This window comes from Microplitis demolitor, chromosome 8 (assembly GCF_026212275.2).
Source record: "Microplitis demolitor isolate Queensland-Clemson2020A chromosome 8, iyMicDemo2.1a, whole genome shotgun sequence".
NCBI classification, from domain to species: Eukaryota; Metazoa; Arthropoda; class Insecta; order Hymenoptera; family Braconidae; genus Microplitis; species Microplitis demolitor.
This window is the reverse complement of record NC_068552.1, coordinates 2,070,003-2,095,391: the sequence shown is the minus strand read 5'-3', so window position 1 is coordinate 2,095,391 and position 25,389 is coordinate 2,070,003. Positions and strand designations below refer to the sequence as shown.

The window sequence follows — 25,389 nt, the reverse complement described above, 5'->3', positions numbered from 1 at the left end:
ATTTTTTTTATAACAGCTTGCGTTTAATACAATTAATTAAAAAACAAATGTGAGATAATAATTTTAAAAATATATGTAGTATTTTTATTATCATCTTTAAAAATTTCTCACTCTTACATACTAGGTTATGCAAAATATATGATAATATATTACGTAATATTAATTAATGATTTATAAATATTTATAAATTATTTATTATTTTACTTACATTTTATTTATATTTAAAAATAAATAAATAAATGAGTTTATGTTAACAAACAATTTCATTTAAATGTTATGAAAAAAAAAAAAAAATTGAAAATTTACCAGATAAATCCAACGTCCATCTATTGGGTTAAGGTTAGAAATTTGTCTCCGATAGATGGACGGCAAATTTTCTTAAATTTTTTTTATTTTATCAGTTAATTATTAAATTTATAAAATTGTTAATGAAATACGAACATAATCATATAAACATATCTTATTATATTATTTATTTATATTAGTTATAACAAATATAGTTTACCGGTTGTCTGTCACATGCTTAGTAGAGGTGGCGCTTTTCAAGCAAAACGTCGTCACGTCAAATAAAAATAATTTTTTTTATGATTATAACATATATTAAATTTTAAAAAAATTATTTTCTAGCATCAGAAATATATATAGTTAAAAAAAATGTATTATGTTACATTTTCATTCCTAAATTTTATGTAATCAGTTATTAAAATAATATTCGTCCATCTATTGCTAGATGTCCATCTATCGGTGTATTTACCCTATTTTTTCAGCAATAAATGTTCTATTGTAAGATTAAAATCGTAATTTCGGACTGTCAGACAATTTTTTGTCACAAATTTAGTCAGTAACATCTAGCTAGATGATTTGTAACCGTCTCTAAATCTTTGGTCATAAAATAACGTTTAGCCAAGAATTTTGTTAATCTTAACCAAAAAATTAATTTCTTCCTCCGTATTCTTATCTCGTGTTATTTTTATACTATAGTGATTTTGCTGAGGTATTGGTACCCGAACGTATGCGCAGTGATGACTACATAAGACGTGTATTGACATCACGTAAAAATGCTAAAAAAGATGAACCAGCAAATTGGTATGAATCACCGGAACATCGTCAATTCGGAACTGGAAACTTGGCATCTGTTACTTACACCGGTGGCAAACCCCATTCACGTAGGAGGCCATACTACAAAGTTGCCGATTTACGTGCAGCTGATGTTCAAAGTGACGTCAATCTTCTCAGTTACTACGCAAAGAATCGCCAGGCTGCGGCCAGTGCCTGTGAGTACTTTTCAAAACGACTACGTCACTGACACTGACAATTATTAATATGCCGACACACGCAATAAATTATATACAATAAATATAGACGTCACGTTTATACTTTTTTTTTATGATAAGGAATTAAATGTCATATTTTTTTATAAATTTTTCTGACAGCCAAAAAAATTGAAAAATTTTTTTCAAATCCATAAAATATATTTTTAAAAATTAACCGGGAAAATTAAATTTTTTAAATTAAATTTGGTCGCAATGTCCTCGACTAAAATTTATTTGAAGTCATATTAAGTAAAACTTAATACATATATTTCGATCACATGAAAAACCATTTTATTTATTATTTTTTTTATAAATAGAATCAACAAATAAAAAAAAGCGGCCATATGACGCTGTTGTGTGTGACGAATGTGTTTTTTTTTTATTTTTTTCAACCTCCTTCCCTTGATTTGATAACTGTTTTTTTTTTGTTTGTTTATTTATATATTTTTTTTCTATTGTGTTGTGCACTCGTGTGGTCTTTATTTTCTATTTTTTTCTGTGTCTATCGTCGTCACTGTTTACTCATCTATCTTTATTTTTTTTTTTTTTTGTGTGTAATTGTCTATGCAAAATACAAGCGAAACACAATAAATGTATGAAAAAAAATTTGAAATAAACAAGAAACGAGATTAAGTGTACAAAAATATATCCGATGGAAAAAGATTTTATATAACTGTATACAGTTATAGATGAAGTGTATGCAATTGGATAGAGGTGATGCATAACTATATAAAATTTTGATATAATGATATACAATCGTATATAACTTTATATAAAAATGCAAAAAAGAATAATGAAATTATATACAAATGTATATATTTGTATACATCTACATAAAATTGTATATAATTATATATAATCTATACGAAAACATTATGTGATTATATACAAATACATATATTTGTATACAATTACCTAGAATTGTATATAATTATATATAATATATACGAATTCAGTATGTAATTATATACAAATGTGCATATTTTTATACAATTATATAGAACTGTATATAATTATGTATGATCTATACGAATACAGTGTGTAATTATATACAAATATTCATATTTTTATACAATTATATAGAACTGTATATAATTATGTATGATCTATACGAATACAGTGTGTAATTATATACAAATATTCATATTTGTATACAATTACCTAGAATTGTATATAATTATATATAATATATACGAATTCAGTATGTAATTATATACAAATGTGCATATTTTTATACAATTATATAGAACTGTATATAATTATGTATGATCTATACGAATACAGTGTGTAATTATATACAAATATTTAGATTTGTATACAATTACCTAGAATTGTATATAATTATATATAATTGTATATAATTATATATAATATATACGAATTCAGTATGTAATTATATACAAATGTGCATATTTTTATACAATTATATAGAACTGTATATAATTATGTATGATCTATACGAATACAGTGTGTAATTATATACAAATATTTAGATTTGTATACAATTACCTAGAATTGTATATAATTATATATAATTGTATATAATTATATATAATATATACGAATTCAGTATGTAATTATATACAAATGTGCATATTTTTATACAATTATATAGAACTGTATATAATTATGTATGATCTATACGAATACAGTGTGTAATTATATACAAATATTTATATTTGTATACAATTACCTAGAATTGTATATAATTATATATAATATATACGAATTCAGTATGTAATTATATACAAATGTGCATATTTTTATACAATTATATAGAACTGTATATAATTATGTATGATCTATACGAATACAGTGTGTAATTATATACAAATATTTATATTTGTATACAATTACCTAGAATTGTATATAATTATATATAATATATACGAATTCAGTATGTAATTATATACAAATGTGCATATTTTTATACAATTATATAGAACTGTATATAATTATGTATGATCTATACGAATACAGTGTGTAATTATATACAAATATTCATATTTGTATACAATTACCTAGAATTGTATATAATATATACGAATTCAGTATGTAATTATATACAAATGTGTATATTTTTATACAATTATATAGAACTGTACATAATTATGCAGGATCTATACGAATACGGTGTGCAATTATATACAAATATTTATATTTGTATAGAATTACCGAGAATTGTATATAATTATATATGATATATACGAATTCAGTATGTAATTATATACAAATGTATATATTGGTATACACTTGTATAGTATTGTATATAATTATTTATAATTCAGACGAATACCGTATGTGATTATATCCAAATGTATATATTTGCATAAAATTATATAGAATTGTATATATTTATATATAATCTATACAAATACAGTATGTAATTATATATAAATAAGATATAATTATGTACGATTGTATACAAATGGATTGGGTCATTTTTTCTATCCAATTTATATATAATTTTATACCATTGTATATAATCTTTTTTCATCGGGTGACGAATTGGTGTAAATTTATTTTTTAATGTTTATTAAATTTATCTAGAACATTACCGAAATTTATTTATTATTATTTATACGGTAATAAGAAATTTAACGTAAGGCGCGTCGAGTCTATGAAATGGATCCGGACAAATATAAACAAGCGTAAATATAAACATATATTAAAAAACAATGAACGCAGATTGATGATTAAGTGCAGAGAAACCTGGGGATTTATTAAATATTTCAGGCCAAGGATGGAGAGATCGCGTACCGGAGCTTAATGAAGACCCTACAAAAAAGAAAAAACCCGCTGAAGAAGACGAAGATAATTTGCCTGTTCTTGAGGAGGAATAATTTACTATTATGTGATATTAAACTAAATATCTTTTGATATTTATCAACAAATGAAATATGTCTTCCACTATTTATTATATCTTTTAACGTAATTACGATAATTAACTTGTTATTTATTTATTAAATTGATTAAAGAACAAAATTATAATTAACGGTTTTAATAAAATTACGTGAGTTAAAGAGGAGAGACTGGGATACGACGGGATACAATTCAACGCTGTGTTTTATGATCGATCTATTATTTTCGACTCATTCAATCACATTAAATTATCTCTACATTCTTTTGATTACGCCAAAATGGGTCAAATTGTATACTAGCGTATAGAGAAATTATTAAGGAACAATTTGAACCTAATTTTGAGTCGATTCGTCCTTTTATTGGTTTAAAATAAATTATTTAAACTCAAAAAACGCGTGATGTCAATTGTTACGTATGAAACTTCGTAAACACGATAACTCTTGATAGACACAATTAATCGGCCCATTTTTTTTTTTATTATCTTCGTATTTTTTATCACAAGAACCCTATGGAAAATCACTATCTAAATCCTTTTAGTTTAATTGTAATTAATTAAAAACGTAAAACTGATTATTCACGAAAAATTTAGCCGCCATTTTTATTTTTACTGTTATTATTTTTTTTCATTTTTTCTCCCACCAACTACTGGCAGCAGCACTAGCGCAACAGTATAGGTTTGAAAAAAAGAGCGACATCTAAGACAAAAGGCGGGATATTTAAAAAAATGTTAATAAAAAAATATTAAACTGAAAATAAAAAATAAAAAATCAAACTGATAATTTATAAGTTGAATAAAAATTCATAATAAAAAAAAATAAATTAATATTATAAAATAAAAGTAATGATTAAAAATAGAAGAGCAATTAAGGTGTTCACTTTTGGATTTTCCAATTTTTTTTTATTATTTTTAAAGGTAAAAATAAATTTCAAGTGATCATTAGTTTTCTAAAAAATATAATTTTTGAAATAACCCGTCTTACCTCGGTCTCTCATATTCTTTGTTAATTTATATTTATTTATATACAGAACTTTTTGAATTCAAAATGATAATTTTAAATAAAAATTATCGAGAGCTCCGATATTTTTCAGTAAAATATCAAAAAAATATGCACACAAAAAAAAATTTTTTTTGTTCAATGAAATATTTTTCTCGCTACAAGAAAATTTTTTTTTTCTGTGTAAATATAAATAAAAAAAATAAAAGAAAAACTTAATTTACAAAATTATTTTTTTTTAACTTGACGTAATTTAAGTTGAATTAAAAACAATATATATAAATCAGATATATAGTGATATTTGAGTATAAGTAAATTTAAACTACATTATATTGTAAGAAAATACTAAAAATAAATTGATCGTTGGACATTAGAATTAAAGTTAAAATGAAAAATTATTGAAGATAAAAACTTTAATAAATAATAATAATTACTGCTTTATAAGTAGTTTGCGTATGTGAAATAGTTATCCCCAGCTGAGAGTGATATTTTTAGTTTCTGAGGTAAGCTTTTGTTTGTAAATAAGCGCTGACGTGCTTTTTTAATATCAGGCAAACAGAATTAAGTATCAATTTTTTAAAAAACAAATAAACAAACACATAAAATATTTAATCTCTAATAAAAAGAATATAAAATTCATACCCTGGTGAATCCGAAGTACGGTAAATTACCGTAATTTACCGCGCTTGGCCATAATTTACCGCAGAACACTATTTCCATGGAAATTTACTGTATTTTACGGTAATTTAAGATAATATGCTGTATTTTACGGCGCATTATGGTAATTTACGACACTTTCCCATAAGAACTATATGCTTTGTTATTTTAACAGTTTTTACAATGCAATAGTTCATTTTACGGTAAAAGACCGCAGGCTCGTATTGTACAGTAAATGCCCGCTTTCGGATAAAAATGTTGGCTCGAAACCTACCAATTTATTATGCTGTCAACAAAACATGAAACAGAAAGTGAAGCATCCCAAAAAATATTATGCTCATACGAAAAATTATTATGATGTATAACAATACTTATTATGCGCGAGAAACTTATCGATAAGCTTTAATAACCCTAGTGGATCCAAATAACGGTAAATTATGACAATTATTGTAATTTACCGTAAAATAACGTAATTGACATCTACTAGAATCACCATAAATTATGATAATTTACTGCAAGGTACCGTATTTTACTCAGAATACGGTAATTTACCGTAAAATCTTGTATTTTACGGTAATTTACGGTAAATTACCTTATTTTTTACCGTAGTTCGCCATAATTCGACCGAATACCGTAAAATACGGTAATTACTGTAACTTGGATCCGTTAGACAATTACTTTCGTACATTATAATAATGGTGATGCGTCATAATAATTTTTTATAAGAGCATAATAACTTTTTAGATGCTTTACTCCCTGTTTCAAATTAGGTCGGCACCCTGTCAGATCCAAATTACGGTAAATTACCGTAAATAACCGTAATTTACGGTATTTTACCGTAATTCGGGTCCACTAGAGCAGCTAAATAAAAATTGATAAGTTTCGAGTCAACATTTCTCTCCGTGCGAATTTTCGGTAAAATACCATACTTTTGCTTCAAAATACCGTAGTTTACCGTAAAATACCGCAATTCTTCAAAATACCCTAAATTACCATAATTTACCGTAATTCAAATCTACCAGGGTGTGAAAAAAATTTCTTTATAATTAACAATGCTAAATAAATTGTGCAGTCGCTCAGCTAAAATTCGCTTGATGCATGTGGTTATGATTAAAATTTTGTCAAGTGACTAACTTTCAATTTAATAAATTTATGTATCCTCTAGATCCTGATCCTCCGCTCACCGAAAGGGAGCTAAGAAAGGGTTAGTATGGGGTTGCGTTTCAGTATAAATGTAAATAATTTGAAATAATAAAAATTTAATTATCATTAACCAAAAAAATAACAAAATAATTTTAGCACGTGCATTGGCGGAAGACCGAGTTTATCTAGTACCTAGAAAAGGTAAATAATTGTCATATTTCATAAAGCAGTTATCATTATTTCATAATCATACTATCATTGTCATATTTATTCTTAGCATCACCAGATCCAGAACCCATTTATAAACCAGATTTAGCAAATATTTATCAACCGGAACCTAAATGGTCTCAGGAAACGGAACTGGTTTCAAAATTAGCACGTGAACCAGAACCAGAACCAGAATTAGTTAATGGTCATGAACAAAAATGGATGACTGAATCAGAATCAAAATTAGAATCTGAACAAGAACTAGAACTAGAATTGAAACCAGAACCAGAACCAATTGTTGAGACCAAAACAAAATCAAAACGAAAAACAGCCAAAACAAAACCGATAGTTAATAATAAGCTAGAATCAGAACCTGAACCAGTTAAAGAACCTGTACTTGTTGAACCAGAACCAGTGGCAGAACCAAAACCAGTAGCAGAATCAAAACCAGAACCTGTAGCAGAACCAGAATCAGTAGCAGTAACAGAATTAGAACCAGAAGTTACTGAATTAGAACCAGAACCTGAAAAAGTAGAACCTCAAGTAGAATTGGAACCGCAATCAATTGAGCCAGAAGTCGTATCATCTGAAGTTAAGTCAGAACAAGAAATCGAGGAAACGGAACCCGTAGAAAAAAATGTTGAGCCAATAGAAAATGAGGCAGAGACAGTAGAAAATGAAGTAGAACTCGTAGATAAAGATGTTGTGATCATTGAAGAAGGTCAAGACCTTGGTCCGGAACAATTGCCTCCGTTAGAAAATGACGAAGGTGTACCAGTTGAACACGGTGACGAAGAAGAAGAAGTTGCAGAGAAATCAGACTTCTTGCCCGCAGACAAAGTCGAGCAAGAGGTCAACCAAGAAGAAGATGATGACGGTATGTCTCGTAAACTTGGGACCCTACGATTACTTGAAAAGTGTACCCTCAGACAGTAAACTGATAATAAACTTTTATCAACTATTATATTCTTCTATTATATACAATAACTTCATATATTTATCTATACATTAAAGTCATTTCAATGCCACTATTAGTATCTGCATTAAAAATGAATGTTGCACGATTAAAATCTTCTATGTGATATATCTTTTATGTAATCATCTATTTCATATATTTTATTTCAAAATGACGTTACCAAAAAACGAAAAATTGAAAATAAACTTTTGACCCAAGACCTTTTGAGTGAAACTGATGCATGACAACGGAGAGGAAAACATACAAATGGCGTGATATTATTTTTTTTTTTTTTTTTTTTAGTATTACAGCGTAAACTTGATGAAGAGGAATTGAGAAGGCAAGTGGAGGAACTTAAAAGGCAAGCTGAGGAGGAGAAAAGGAGGCAAGCCGAGGAGGCCAGGTAACTCATACCTGGTCTCTTCGATTGCCTCCGTTTTTCTGTAAATCTGTATGTACTTTGATGCTATTTAGGTTGGCCGAAGAAAGGTGGAAGGCGGAAATTGAGGAACGGGTGCGTCTTGAAGAGGAAGCACGTCAGGCAAGGCTTAAGGAAATTGAAGAACAGGAGCGACTGGAGGCTGCTAGACAGGCTGAGGAAGCGAGAATCGAAGCTGAACGCATACGTGATGAACGCATTGCTGAAGAACAGAGGTAATACATTTATTTATCTATTCTAAAGAATTTGGTGTCATGTAACCGCTTATAGTAGTCATGGCAACGGTTGCTATGGAGTCTTTTGTCAATGGCAATGGTTGCTATAGGAACTGTCGTCATGGTAACAGTTACTATAGAGGTAGTCGATTATCGCAACGATTACTATGAAGGCTGTTCTCATTGCAACGATTGTTATGGAGACCGTGGCCATAACAACACTTGCTATGGGAACTGGTATCATTACAACGGTTGCTATGAAGACTGTTGTCAATGGCAACGGTTGCTATGGAGGTGTTTGGTCATGGCAACAGTTACTATGGAGACTGTTGTCATGGAAACGGTTGCTATGGAGACTTTTGTCAATGGCAATGGTTGCTATAGGAACTGTCGTCATGGTAACAGTTACTATAGAGGTAGTCGATTATCGCAACGATTACTATGAAGGCTGTTCTCATTGCAACGATTGTTATGGAGACCGTGGCCATAGTAACAGTTGCTATGGGAACTGGTATCATTGCAACGGTTGCTATGAAGACTGTTGTCAATGGCAACGGTTGCTATGGAGGTGTTTGGTCATGACAACGGTTGCTATGAAGACTGTTGTCAATGGCAACGGTTGCTATGGAGGTGTTTGGTCATGACAACAGTTACTATGGAGACTATGATCATGGAAACGGTTGCTATGGAGGTGTTTGGTCATGGCAACGGTTACTGTGGAGACTGTTGTCAATGGCAACGGTTGCTATGGAGGTGTTTGGTCATGGCAACAGTTACTATGGAGACTGTTGTCAATGGCAACGGTTGCTATGGAGGTGTTTGGTCATGACAACGGTTGCTATGAAGACTGTTGTCAATGGCAACGGTTGCTATGGAGGTGTTTGGTCATGACAACGGTTGCTATGAAGACTGTTGTCAATGGCAACGGTTGCTATGGAGGTGTTTGGTCATGACAACAGTTACTATGGAGACTATGATCATGGAAACGGTTGCTATGGAGGTGTTTGGTCATGGCAACGGTTACTGTGGAGACTGTTGTCAATGGCAACGGTTGCTATGGAGGTGTTTGGTCATGGCAACAGTTACTATGGAGACTGTTGTCATGGAAACGGTTGCTATAGAAACTGTTGTCATGGTAACAGTTACTATAGAGATAGTCGATTATCGCAACGATTACTATAAAGGATGTTCTCATTGCAACGATTGTTATGGAGACCGTGACCATAGCAACAGTTGCTATGGGAACTGGTATTATTGCAACGGTTGCTATAGAGATGATTGGTCATATTAGCGGCTATTAGGGACAACAGCTTCAAAGAAATATCTTTAATAAACACGCGTCACGAGCGAAAGCCTTCTAGTAAATAATAAATACTTATGTTTATTTGCGATATACGAATTTATTTAATGGTCGACTGTCAATTTGATATCATTTTATTGTAGACGAGCTGCTGAAGAAGAAGCTATACTGGCACTTGAGGAAGAAGAGCGTTTCGCTATTGAAAAAGCTTCTGAAGAAGCTCGTAAGCGACAAGAACGTGAGGAAAAATTGGTCTCCGAAGTTGATCTTGGGGTAGCAGATGATGCTCAGGCTCCTGAATCGAGTGCAGATGAGTGCCATTGCCACGACAATGTTAACTCGCATGATCGTGAGGAAAGGCCGGACAGTCCTGATGCTGATGACGATACTCAAGTAAATATTTTTTAAAAAGTCTAATGTCAATTGACAATAACGATTCAAATTTACGTGAATATTTTTGAATTTGATAATTGATTTTCAAATAATTTTAGATTGAAGAAGAAGCTGCTTGTATATCAACAGATCACGAGGATCTGAGCGAACATCCTTACGACGGTGAACATGAAGGTTTTAATAGTGTAAATGATTTAGATACTCCAGTAGATAACTCTGTGCGAATTGAAGAAGAAATAAACACAGAAGATGATGATGACGAGGTGGCCTAATTGATAATTAAATTAAAATTACTTTTATATAATTATTATATTCTTTTCATGCTACAGCTTTAGCAATTTTTGATTAAGAATATGATGCGTATATACACACTCAAGCTAAAAAGTATATTGTTTTATAATGCCGTCCTTCATTCACCATCATCGAGTTGTTTTATGTAAGATCATGTCATTTTTGTTTTACTGTCAACAATAATACAATTTAGTGTCATTTTTTTATTGTTTATTAATACAAATAATAATCGTCAAATGGCTTCTATGAGTGTTAATTATTTACGCAATATTTTTTTCAAGTATTATAATGATTAATACAAAACATATATTTAATTATAGAATTTGTTAACTGTTGTAACTTAATTACATATGTAAGTACATAATATATATGAGAGAAATTATGACTCACTGTTATGAATGAATGAATTTAATAAATATTTTAAAAAGTTGTTCACTGATTTATTTTTATGAAATAGATCTTATTTTTTAACTTCCCGCTAAAAAAATTGGAAAAGTTTTTATCTCTTGTACACGGAGAAAAAAAATTATAGTAACTGTTCCTAGTACGTTTATGAAATATCATCCCATACCGTTATGGTAATGATTACTTGGGATTATGGGATATAGACCCATACTTTCTGGGAAGGTTTCGATAAGTATGGTAACAATTCCTATCATTATGGTAACAGTTCCCATATCGCATGTGAAAGAATCATAGTAATGATTACCATACTCATAGGAATAGTTCCCATAAGCGAATAGTAACCGATCCTATAACCATATTGTAATGGTTTCTGAGTGTGTATGGGAATAAGTCCTATATATTATGGTAACTATTCCTATAATATTATGGTAAACATAACCATCATATTATGGGAATTATTACCATGATATTATGGTAACCATTCTCATACTATTATAGTAATAATTCCCATACATCATGGTAATCGTTACCATAATATTACAGTTATGGTTACCATAATATTATGGTAGTGATTACCATAATGCATGGGAATTATTACCATAATATTATGGTAACCATTATCATAATGCAGGCGACATTTTCTGGCCATCTAGCGGCATTTTTGACAAAACCCGAGTACAGAAAAAATGTCGAGACTTTAGATGATCTAAAAGACCCACGTTATACAATAATTTATGCTGCTAACGGAGCTAAAGAGTATGTTACAGATCCATTATTGCTAAATAAAGTAATATTTAGCAGTACAAATTATGCAGAAAATAATGACATCAGTGAATCCATTGCTTGTATTTACCCCAAAATTACTCTTGAAGTCCTAATTGCTAAATACAAATTACACTCTTCTGCGAATAGTTTGAAATTTACTTTTGGATCACTGATGATGCGTAGTAATTGGCCATTGAAGGATCGCACTAACAATTTTGTCATGCGATTACACCAATCACAAATTTACGACAATTGGCAGAAACAAGTAGTGGAAACGGAAGTTGCCAAATATTGTAAAGAAAAAGATAAATCAACACATAATTATTACCGGTCGATAGAATTTGAAGATATCACCTTTGCATTTATTTTATTGGCCATCGGTTTGATCTTTTCATTACTGAGTTTCATTTTTGAATATTGCTTACACTGTGAAAAATTTCCAACAAATTTTACTATGGGTGCAATGTAACCCCGGACCATAAGAAAACTGGTACAAAATTTACAAGTGTCCCATAGTAAACAGTATGCGCAGACGACACGATTGGGACCTATGCGCATACGTTTACTATGGGATACTTCTAAATTTTGTACCAGTTTTCTTATGGTACGGGGTTACAATGCACCCATAGTAAAATTTGATGGGAATTTTTCAGTGTAGCGAAATTACTAAAAGTGCTTATAAAAAATTATGTAAAAAAATTGTAATTATTATATGCGGGTGGAAATTTTTCGGACTTCTGTCTTAAAAACTCAGTTCTAGAGTTCCAAAAACTTTTTAAGACAGAAGTCCGAAAAATTTCCACCAGGGTGCATTGAAAACTTTCAATTTCGACAATTATTCAAGTATGTGGACCAAAATTTTATATAAATTCCGAAATTAATTCGATAACTATTTTTTGGGTCCTCCCTATACACTAAAAAAAAAAATAATTTTTAGAAACATTGTATTTTCTTCTCCTAAGAAATTTCCCGCCCCCTCTCCTAACTAATAAATAAAAAAAAATTGAAATAATGAAAGCGGTATTCAGTACGCGGCAAAAATAAAAAGTCGATTGAATAAAAATAGCTTAGACTTCGCGCTAGTCTGAGAATCAAGTGAATGCCTCCATAATTAATCGGACATACTTTTTCACTTAAAACTTGGAAAAATTAAAATAATATTATTATTCCAACTACCATTAATTCCACAAATTAATATCAATGATATATTCCTTCCCTGATCGTAAATTATAGAAATTTATCAATCGCAGTTATTTTTAGATGAATTCCAAAAAAATTTTCCATTTACCTAAATCGCTATGCTTTATTTTTCATTCATTTGACTTAATGGTTTTATTAAAATTAATAATTGACATGGTAAGTGATATAGAGCTTATGAATTATCAATCAATTCAATCGAATTTTTTCCTAGTATATACTATCGGAAAAATGAAACAAAATAATTCAGCTTTTATTGATCTGAGGTAAGAATAATTTTTTCACAAAAAAAAAAAAAAAAGAATGATATCAATCAATTTTTCATATTTATTATTGATAATTAAATTCGCTCTTAAATGAATGAAATTTGACCCTCGCGGAAAAAAATGATGCTCAAAATTTTAAGTTTGTAGTTTATTTTGGGCTTAAAATTAGTATGTTCGATACTAATATCAAATATGGATCATTATATATATTACAAGATGACTATTGTTTGTATTCAAATTTGATACACAGAAGAGCGAAATTTGTAATTTCGTATATTAAAATTAATATGAAAAAGAATTGATAAATTGGTATCTAGTTATTACTATTCAAATAAACAGAAAAATTTTAAAAATGAGGAACCGAAAAATTAGTAAACGTACATATAAATATATAAAGATCTAGTATACGAATTTTTAATTTTATTATTTACCACTTATTCGATATATGTATATAATAAATTAATTTATAATAACGAATAAATAACATTTTATATTAATTATTAGCCAATGGGATAGAATTTATAAAATAAGAGTTAAAAATTTTCGGTATTTTTATGAGCAACAAAATCAGTATCTAGTATACTAATTTTTCATTTTATTGTTTACCACTTATTCGATTTATATATATTGTAAATTAATTTATAATCATGAATAAATGATATTTTAAGCTAATGATTGATCAGTGATATCGAATTTCCCGCATGACAAAAATGTCTATTTTTATTTCATATTCAAAAATATATAATTATATAAAACGGCAAAAATTTATGTATGTTTGAATATAATGTTCATATAACTTGAAAGTATATTTTTTCTTATAACATACTATAAAAGAAAATATATATTTTACTATAGAGCATTGTATATTTTCAAAATATAATTTCCCGGTTATAAATTCCAATATAATGAAATATAATCGAGACATATCGCGTTACTAAAACCATAAGGGCGTATCTCAAAATATACGCCCTTTTGGTTCTGCAGAACCAAAAGGGCGTATAAAAAAACTTTTTTGCTTCAATCAATGTAAAAATGTTGACAACATTAGAATCTATTGAAAAAACGAAAGAAATTTTTTTTTTGTTTTACGCCTTTTTGGTTTTAAGAAAAAATTTTTTTAAAATCATAAGGGCGTATCCTGTTTTTTCGATTTATTATCAATTATAGGTAAGAGTAAGAAAAAAAATTGCCAGCGTAATAAAAATTATCACTCCACAATTTAATTTATATGAACAAATATTTATTTAAGTGAAAAAACAAATAAAAAATAGAGAAAAAATAAATTCATCAGGGTATTAGTCCTATACCATCTCCATCGTCAGAATCATCTGTACCTAAGAGTATGAAAAAAATTTTTTTAATTTTTTTTAGAACATAACTTGACAATAATAAAAAAATTTATAACTATTACCATCGCTGAAAATTAATCTTTAATAATATTGATAATATTTTTGTGGGACGGTGCCTGATGCACAAAAATGATTTAGGTCATTAAACTTGCTTTGATATATTGGTATTCTAGAGCCATAACAATTCTCAAGAACAACGGTAATTGATTTTTGAAAATAAAAAGAAAAAAAAAACAGGAAACAGAAAATGAAACTTTGATTGAAAAATGAAAAAATGCACCTTTGAAAAATTGAACAATCTAAATGTGCATTTTTTTAATTTGATTAAATTAAATTTCACAGCACTCATAGAATTTAGAATTTTTTCGTTCCCGAATTATACATATTTTTTACATTAATTGTTGAATTAAAAAAATTGTGACAAACTTAAGATTCGATCAAAATTAAATAAAGAAATTTGGTTTTTTATTCAAATAAATATTTGTTCAGATAAATCAAGCTGTGGAGTGATAATTCTTATTACCCTTGCAATTTTTTTTCTTACTCTGACCTATAATTAATAATAAACCGAAAAAATAGGATACGCCCTTATGACTTTAAAAAAATTTTTGCTTAAAACCAAAAGGGCGTAAAACAAAAAAATTTTTTTTTTCGTTTTTTCCATAGATTTTAATGTTTTCAATATTTTTACATTGATTGGAGCAAAAAAAAAAATTTTATACGCCCTTTTGGTTCTGCAGAACCAAAAGGGCGTATATTTTGAGATACGCCCTTTTGGTTTTAGTAACGCGATATATTTTAAAGTATAGTAACTGCTATAAAAAAAAATAATTTTCATTATATTTTTCCAACATATCGCATTATATATTGGATAATATACTTAAAAATATATAATATAAGTATTTTTTTAATCGGAAAAATGAACATTTCATTTATCAGTTTAACTCAGGAAAGAAAATAAAGGTACAGATTAATAAAGAAAGAACGGATATCTCAGTACATATTAAGTAGATCTGACCATATAGATGTTTACATGTAAGTGTGCGTTTCAATCAGGGGATGTCAATTTACAACTCTGACTTAAAAAAACTGAATTAAGCTTTTTTAGGTTTACAACTTGATATAAGTTTGGAATAAACCTTTTAGACTTGAAATTTTATAAGTCGATAATATATATTAGCTTATATATTAACATTATAATATGACATGTGTTTATAATATAATTTTCAATATATGGAGTTCATATAACTTGAATATATGCCAACATATAATATTATATATCATGTTTGTATATTTTTAAAATATATAATTATATAATTAAAACGGCAAAAAAATAGTTATTTTAATATATATGACTTTTTATATAAATAATTATATTGTTATATAAAATGTGTCTTATTATTCAGTATAGTTTTAGGATATAAGATTTTTCCATACCGGTTATAAAGCAAAAGTTAGTAACTTTTTCAATTTTCGGCTGGAAAAATCAGTATCTAAGATGGCAATTCTTAATTTGGCCAATCATTATTTTTTTATTACTAATTACTGATAACAAATTTCACTTTTTGCTATCATTTATTAATTTTTAATATTCCGTTTTTCCCTCATTAACTTCCATTATATAATCGCATACCACAACTAATTATAATTACCTTACATTTTTTAATCATAATAATAAATTAATAGCAATAATTATTAAAAAAAAAAAAATGAATTAATGACGTAAAATCTACGTAAGTAATGACGTTTTAAAAAGTAATAATCGCGTGACAAGTATCAGTTGGAATGATTGCGTGCAAGTAATGTAACACAGAATTTTAAATAGCGATCTATAGTAAAGGCTATAAATGATTTTAAAAAAAGAGGAAACCTGGGTAAGAATATAAGGGTAGTTTAGGTTTAGAGTATTGAGGGTTGTAAATATAAGACGAGAAAGGCTGATGCCTTTCAGTTGAGAAAAAAAAAATGAAATAATCCATTCTAGACCTAGGTACGTTTTTGTGAACCCACGTGGGTTCCTCTGACGTCAATGGATAGAGTGGCGCCGTTAGGCAATGACGTCACTAGTAACTGATATAAATATAGAGGCTTTCGTTCTATAGATCTAGAAAGCTATTAGACATTGCATGTGTACTAGATGTAGTACAACTGTCATATTATTGTAGAGTATATATATAGGCCTTTTTTTTAAACCAAACTGCAGTATCTGGCTATTATTACTTCTATAATGAAGGTGTTATAGCTAGATTTCAATTTTCTTTTTATATTTAACATTCATATTTATAATACTAAATTTATGTCGGCTATTAAATATCAAAATTCATTTTCCCCAAAAATCGCATAATTAATTTCAAAAAGTTTTTATTTAGCGACAAACCTCATTTCATGAAACTAAAGCTAGCGGCAATCATAAGTAGCGGCCACGCAAAAGATTTTTCTAGCGGCCATCATAAGTAGTAGCCACGCAAAAGATTGTGCTAATGGCCGCAATAAGTAGCAGCCACGCAAAAGATTGCGCTAGTAGTTATAATAAGTAGCAGCCACGCAAAAGATTTTGCTAATGGCCATAATAAGTAGCGGCCACGCAAAAGATTGTGCTAGTGGCCGCAATAAGTAGCGGTCACGCAAAAGATTGTGCTAGTAGTCACAATAAGTAGCGGCCACGCAAAAAAATTGCGGGCCGCTACTCATTATGGCCGCTAGCTTCAACTTCATCCTTTTTTCTGCAATCCCAAATATTAATTATTAGAAAAAACTAAAAAAAACGATTTTTTGAAATTTTTCTCCCTTGCCATGATCAGACTTGATTTTTTTAACATCAAAAGCATTGTCTTTTTTTCTGTAGTATATAAAAATATTTATTAATTAAGCACTGGAAATAATTCAACACAATTGTAATATTTTTACTTAAATATTTTGAATATTTCTTTGTAGGTCAATTTTTTTAAATGAAAAAAAAAGTAGAACAAATCATATAATTTTTTTTCATAGATTAAAAATATGATAATCGTTAACAATAATGAGTAGTTATATTTTCGCTTGTTGATATTTTTATTTTACGCAGCTGGTTTTTATAAATATAGTCCACTCGATTACGAATCGGTCGAAAAAAAAAAAAATGAGAAATCTTGATTGAGTAATTTGTCTGAGAGAAGGAAAAAAACTAATAATATATTATTAACTTTTTTCATTTTTATAGTACACTCTAAAAATCAATTTTCATATATTATTTAAGATTATTTTGTTATACTTTTTTAAGATTTTATTTCTCAATCACAAATTTAACTGAGCTTGCAGAAGATTAATAGTAATCTAAGTTATGTTATGTTATGATTCATAACTAAAGAGGGTTTGAAGATAAGAGTGACAAACTATAAAAATCTGCGGCTGCGTTCCTAAAAGCAGTATTCTCTGACCTTGGACGCAAACCATGGGGAGGCCTGTCGACACAGTTTCAATATTATTTTTTATCAATCCCCATCATCAAAGAAGCTTTCAGAAAAAAAAACCAAACCCCAAAAGCTAGGGGCTATTGTTCTAGAATATGTGTATATGGACAGTCGGAAAAACAATTACCCGAACCTTTTGTGACAAATGATTTATTGATACGGTCTTGAATCAATGAATGTACGAGTGCAAAACAATGTTTTTATTTAAATCGTTTTAAGGCGAGCCACTACCGATTATGTCGGTAACAGTTGCCTAATTTTCGGTAACAGCTACTGATTTTGTTTTGGTAGCTGCTATCGATTTCAATCAGTAACTTCTACCGAAATAATCGGTAGCGGCTACCGAAAAATAATCGGTAGCTGCTACCAATTTTTTTTTTCAGTTCAAAAACTGTCGTTTTCAGTCACATGTCTGACTATTGTTTAGTGGGAACTAATTTTGTCAATAATAGTTCGACATGTGTCCGGAACGTATTTTTTCGGGGGTTGTTTCGCATCTTCACAGCACCTATACCTATTTTATAGAGTAACACATCCACTGCTGAAAGGAGTCTATATTATCTGGTAAATAAACGGTGACTGTGAAAACGATAACTAGTCGTGTTTTCGACATGTGTAACATAGTAATGGTTACTATGTTGAATCGTACTGTGGTAAAAAACAAGCCACTCCTATTATAACGAGAACTTGTAATATACTAAAATCAGCTCCTAACATATTTTACGATCATTCTTGTGTAGCACACACGGAAAAAAAACAATCGGTAGCAGCTACCAATTATTTTTCGGTAGCCGCTACTGATTTTTTCAGTAGCGGCTAACGATTATTTCAGTAACTGTTGCCGAAGTAATCGGTAGCGTCTACCGAAAAATAATCGGTAGCGGCTCCGATCGCCAATCGGTAGCTGCTACTGATTATTTTTTTCAGTGCAGAAACCATTCCTGTCTATTTTCTTCCCTGTAATAAAAAGTGAGATTAAGGGCCAAAAATGTCAGGGAATTTTTTTTTTAGTAATATAGACATCAATATTTTGCTGTGAGTAAAAAAAATATTTCTTTTGAAGTTGGGATGACGTACAATGAATCGACAATAATACGAGGAAGAAGGTTTGATGATGAAGAAATTTAACAGTATATTATATAAATTTCATATATAGGGTAACGTCTGAAACATATGTTATATTTTCGTCACTGTCAATATCATGGTTTTAGTTCCTAAAATTTTTAATTTCTTTTTTTCTGCTGCATTTTTTTTTATTTTTATTGCAAAAAACTATCGGCATAATCCACTTTCATCGGGAAATAATATTTATATATTGTATTAGAATACTCAAGAATAGAGTATAAAGTAAAGTAGTATATAATAAACGCTCCAACTCTAATCGCAGTCTATACAAGTATTAGATAAAATCTCGGGGCAAAAAAATATGTAACGATAAAATCTTCGGGTTTATATGCATGGACGTTAAGATACAAAATGGCAAGTGTGCAATCAATAATATCCGTAGACAAAAATATATATTTTGTAGGTTGTATAGTATACATCTATATATAGATATGGTGCACTTTCTTCGATTGGTTACTCATTTTTTTCGACTCTTACCCACTTTCCTTCTTATAGTTAGTTGTTAAGTGCTATCTACAACAATTGTTTTTTTGCTTTTGTTGTTTTTGCTTTGTTTTACTTTGACCAAATAACTTTTTTCATTACAGTTATTGAGATGAAAAACTTTGGGTACAGATATCAGCTATTTTCTTCATTATTTAAGATACACTGTCTGTAATAATAAAGTGAGTTGTCAGAATTATATCATCGTTATCAGTAGGAAATCATCTAACTCCATATTTTTTTTAAAAATTACTTTTAGGCATTTCCTGGTGACAATCTTATTAACATACACATTAATGATGCTTAGTTGAATTTTTTTTAATTTTTCAAATTTAAAAATCCTTAAGCCCCAGTGGATTCGAATTACAGTAAATTATGGTAATTACCGTAAATTAGGGTAAAATGTAGCAATTAAGGTAAATGCGACATTTTACGGTAAAAATGTGGTAATTTGTGGTAAATTACCGTAATTAGTGATAATTAGACTGAATACCGTAAATTACATGATTTTAGGGAAATTACGACGACTACCGTAATTTAAGGAAATTCGAATCTGCTAAGTTGCAGTTTATAGTGCGAAAACAGGGTCCTCGTATAAAAAACTTTATATCATAATTTGCACTGCGATATTTGAAACTACTGTTTGTAATAAAGTAATACCTAGTGGATCCGAATTACGGTAAATTATGGCAATTACCTAATTTACGGTATCCAGCAGAAGTACCGTAATTTACGGTTGAATACGGTGATTTACCGTAAATTGCGGTATTTTAGTGCAATTTACGGTAAAAGGTTGCATTTTACCGTAAATTGCGGGAAAGTACGGTAAAATACCGTAATTCGCGGCAAATGTCGATAAATTGCCGTAGTTTACCGCCAATTACAGTAATTCTGCCAGACACTAAATTACGCTAATTACCTCATTTACGGTATCCAGCAAAACTACTGTAATTTACGGTTAAATACGGTGATTTACCGTGAATTGCGGTATTTTAGTGCAATTTACGGTAAAAGGTTGCATTTTACCGTAAATTGCGGGAAAGTACGGTAAAATACCGTAATTCGCGGTAAATGTCCATAAATTGCCGTAGTTTACCGTCAATTACGGTCATTCGGCCAGACACTGTAAAATACGGTACTTACTGTAATTTACCGTAATTCGGATCTGCTAGAGATATAACAGTCCTAAAAACCAAATTTTACAGTTTCTAATGTATTTCCTAGCAGTTCCGAATTATGGTAAATTATCGTAATTTACCGCATTTTGTGGTATAAACACAGCATTCCTATGACAAAACGCCGAATTTTATGGCAATATAAGGTAATTTATGGTATCTTTTAACGAATTACGGCCTTAAATGGTAATTTACCGTAATTTTCGGTATGTCACCTTACATACATTGATATTTTTTAGTTTTCGAAGTACAATACTTCACTTTACGGTAAAATAGTACAGACTTGTTGCAATTTGACGGTAAATTATCGGTTTGTACGGCAAATTTACGGTGAAAATACCTCATTTAACTTAAAATTCCGTAAAGTACCGCATTTTACTGTATTTTCGGTAAATTACAGTATTTTTACCGTAAAATGTCGTACTTTCTTCCAATACCGTAAATTACGGAAAATTTCCGTAAATGACGGTAATTCTAATCTACTGGAATTTTTCAATTTATGAAAAACTTTAACAAAAAAAAATTTTTTTAAAATGCTCAATTATACTTATAAAAGTGATTATGGAAAAAAAAAAAAACATTTTAGAAAACCAACGTTTGTTAGAAAATTTTGGAAATATCCTATTTTTTACCTTCCTCCTCTATATATTTAAATAAATGTGAGCAACAAAAAAACAATTTACTTAATGTTTTTTCGTAATCGTGTAGATATCCTTATTCAAATTAGAGTTTTACTAAAGTAATAAAAAAGTATATAAAATATACATATCGTTATTTTGACAGCTCCCAATGACGCATGAAGTAGTAATCCTTTTACGTAAATGTGACATTTTTATTTTCAATATTTACGCAAATTAAAATATGAACTCATTTATTTATGTATTTGGCCTTCAAATTCCCTATGGATGTCTGAATTTAGCTCTATAAAAAAACCGTATACGTATATATATATATATATATATATATATATATATATATATATATATATATATATATATATATATATATATATATATATATATATATATATACAACAAAGGGAAAAAATGAATCAGTAAATATCTATGAGTACAAAAACGAATTTGATATTATTAGTTTGTTATTATAATGTTTTTTTTTTGCTTATCTATAATAAAATCACATTATATTAAAATCAAATCAGCTTTTATGAATATCGATTAGATCTACTTGCTCTAATTAAAAAATCAATTGATTTGTTAATTAAACGATAACAATGAAACTTAAGAATTAATTAGTTAATTTTAATATAAAAAAAAAGTAAGTTTTCTTTTTTAAGTTTATTTAAAAACTCATGAATAATAACAAAAACTTATTTTTGTTGACCCCTGGGAAAAATTTCATATATAATTATATATAATAATACGTAATCATGTATAATTATCTACAGTAAATGTCCCGATTTAAGTATATAAAATTATATGTAAATATATATAATTATATGTAAGTATAAATTATATGTGAGTAGATAAAATTATATGTAAATATTTATAATGGTTTTTGATATATAATCATATATGAACTATATATAATTTTATATATTCCAATTGGACGGTTTTCTATACATAATTATATGTAACTACGTATTATTATTCGAAAAGCCCGAGTTAAAAAAGTTATATGTAATTATACATAGAAAACAACCCAATGTGATTACATAAAATTATATAGAATTGCATACAATGTTATACATAAAAAACATTATATATATTTATATATAATTTACATACTCACACTTGGCTGTTTCATATGTACAATTATATATAATTACATATCAATATTCTAGAACCCGGGTTAAAAAAACTATATATAATTATATGAGGAAAAGGGCCCAATGTAATTATTCATAATTACATACAGCTATATATTATTTTATATAATCACGTCAGGCTGATTTTCATGTATAATTATATATAATTATGCATACTATTGTATGTAATTTTATATAATTCTTATACACCCGAGTTAGCAAATAGTCCCTCCAATTTATTGTTAATTTCTGAAAATTGTGTAAAATATCAATATAAGTCATTATATATAATTATATATGAGCTACATATAATTATATTTAATTTTTATGCACCCCAGTAGGCAAATAGTCCCTTCAATTTTTTTTAATGTCTGAAAATTGTGCAAAATGTCGATACAAGTCATTACATATAATTATATATAATTATATATGAGGCATATATAATTATATGGGCCGTCTATAAATATATATAATTATATATATTTATATACAATTATAATTGTATATGAGCTGCATATAATTATATCTAATTATATATGAGCTGCATATAATTATATCTAATTATATATGAGTTACATATAATTATATATAATTTTGTTACCCGGGTAGGCAAAGAGTCCCTTTAATTGATTTTTAATTCCTGAAAACTGTGTAAAATAGTCAGTTCATAAATAAAATATGCAGCATAAATAATGTTACATATTCATATATAATTATGTATAATAATAGGGGGCCATTTTCTACATATAATTATTCATAATTACATATAATTTTTTCCACACGGGGAGTCATACAGTATTGGTTTTTTTAATTTAAATTTTAATTTTGTTTGTCATGAAAAATGTTTTCTAGATTAGAAAGAACGCTGCATGTGTTGATCTATTTCAGAGAAGCATCCACGATCACGCATCATTGTGAGACTGAATTAGCATTTCACGTGAAACATACTCGAAAATCTTATGAGATATGTTTTCACCCACATTAAGTACCGTCTAATATTTAAGATCTTAAATATTTCAATCAACAATTTTCGTAAACAACTTATAAATACAAGCTCTAGAAATTTTTTTTAAATTAAAAAAGAAACTCGATCATAAAAATAAACAGTTTCTAAAAAAAATTTTGAATAAAATTCTAAAAATATAGAATAATTAAGTGTTAGATATAAATAGTAAAACGATTACGGTATCTTCCTATTTATTAAAAGGAAATGAAATTTTTCCGTTTAAAACAACGACTATTTTTTAAATATTTTCCGCAATAAACTCGCATGCAAATCATGACGTAATGAAAATAATTATTATTTATCATTCAATCAATTCCTTCTAAGTATTTTAGCTGAGCAATAAATAAAACTATCGATTGTTGCAACAATAATTCCCGGAAAAAAAAAATTTCATACAATCATGTTAAATTATATATAACTTCAGAAAATTTTATATAAATTTATATAAAAATATATAGCTTTATATACAAAATCATTTTATATAAAAATAGAAAATCTGATATAATTATATAAAACTATATAATATCATATATAATTATTACTGCCTTACTTTATATTAGTATAAAAAATTATATATAATTTTATATAAATATATACTTTTAGATATACAAAAATAAATTTATATATATAATTATACATAATTTTATCTCATTGTTATCACCTCATTTTACGTCGTTGTGTGGAATCATATATAATTTTATATAAATATATAATTATTTCAGATTAATTTTTTTAATATGAAAGGTGCATTACATTTTTTTTGCAAAATTTCATTTATGAGTATAATTTTACATAAGTGTTATATGAGAATAAAATATAAAACTCCATATAATATTATAAAAATATATATAATTATATATAGCTATGTAAAGCTATACAAAATTACATATGGCCAAAACTCATATAATTTTATCTCGAAATTCATATATAATTATATAATTTTATATATAAACATATACATTCATATATATAGTTATACATAATTTTATCTCATTGCCATCACCTCATTTTACGTCGTTGTATGAAATCATATATAATTTCATATAAATGTATAATTATCTGAATTAATTTTATCCAATGTAAGAGATGCATTAAATTTTTTTGCAAAATTTTATTTATGAGTATAATTTTACATAAGTGTTACATGAGAATGAAATATAAAACTATAAATAATGTTATAAAATTATATATAATTATATATAGCTATATAAAGCTATACAAAAGTACTTGTGAACAAAACTTATATAATTTTATCTCGAAATTTATATATAATTATATAACTATTCAATTTTATAGATGAATTTATATATAACTATACATAATTTTCTCACTGCCATCACCGTATTTTACATCTTTGTATAAAATCATATATAATTTTATATAAATGTATAATTATTTCAAATTAATTTTATCCAATATAAAAGGTGCATTTATTTCTTTTTGCGAAATTTCATTTACGAGTATAATTTTACATAAGTGTAATATGAGTATAACATACAAAACTGTACATAATTATATAAATATGTATGTAATTATGTATAACTATATAAAACTATACCAAATTATATATGGCCAAAACTTATATAATTTTATTTCGCATTTATATATAATTATATAACATTTTCTTCCCG

At 27.8% G+C, this 25,389-nt stretch overlaps 1 protein-coding gene across 6 annotated transcripts in view; it reads left to right on the top strand.

Moving 5' to 3' along the window:
• The window catches only part of LOC103572498 (calponin homology domain-containing protein DDB_G0272472), a 28,985-nt gene extending 17,963 nt beyond the window's left edge, over positions 1-11,022 (top strand). For 2 of the 6 annotated variants that reach the window (XM_008551131.1, XM_008551127.1), the window contains 8 exons: positions 982-1,274; positions 6,993-7,031; positions 7,127-7,171; positions 7,248-8,054; positions 8,436-8,535; positions 8,607-8,786; positions 10,230-10,479; positions 10,578-11,022. In XM_008551131.1, coding sequence (XP_008549353.1) covers positions 982-1,274; positions 6,993-7,031; positions 7,127-7,171; positions 7,248-8,054; positions 8,436-8,535; positions 8,607-8,786; positions 10,230-10,479; positions 10,578-10,751 — 1,888 coding nt within the window. In that variant the 3' untranslated portion in view covers positions 10,752-11,022. The remainder of the gene's footprint in view (positions 1-981; positions 1,275-6,992; positions 7,032-7,126; positions 7,172-7,247; positions 8,055-8,435; positions 8,536-8,606; positions 8,787-10,229; positions 10,480-10,577) is intronic. The other 4 variants (XM_008551130.1, XM_008551129.1, XM_053741190.1 and 1 more) reach the window with 4 other exon arrangements.
• Positions 11,023-25,389: the final 14,367 nt, after the last annotated feature.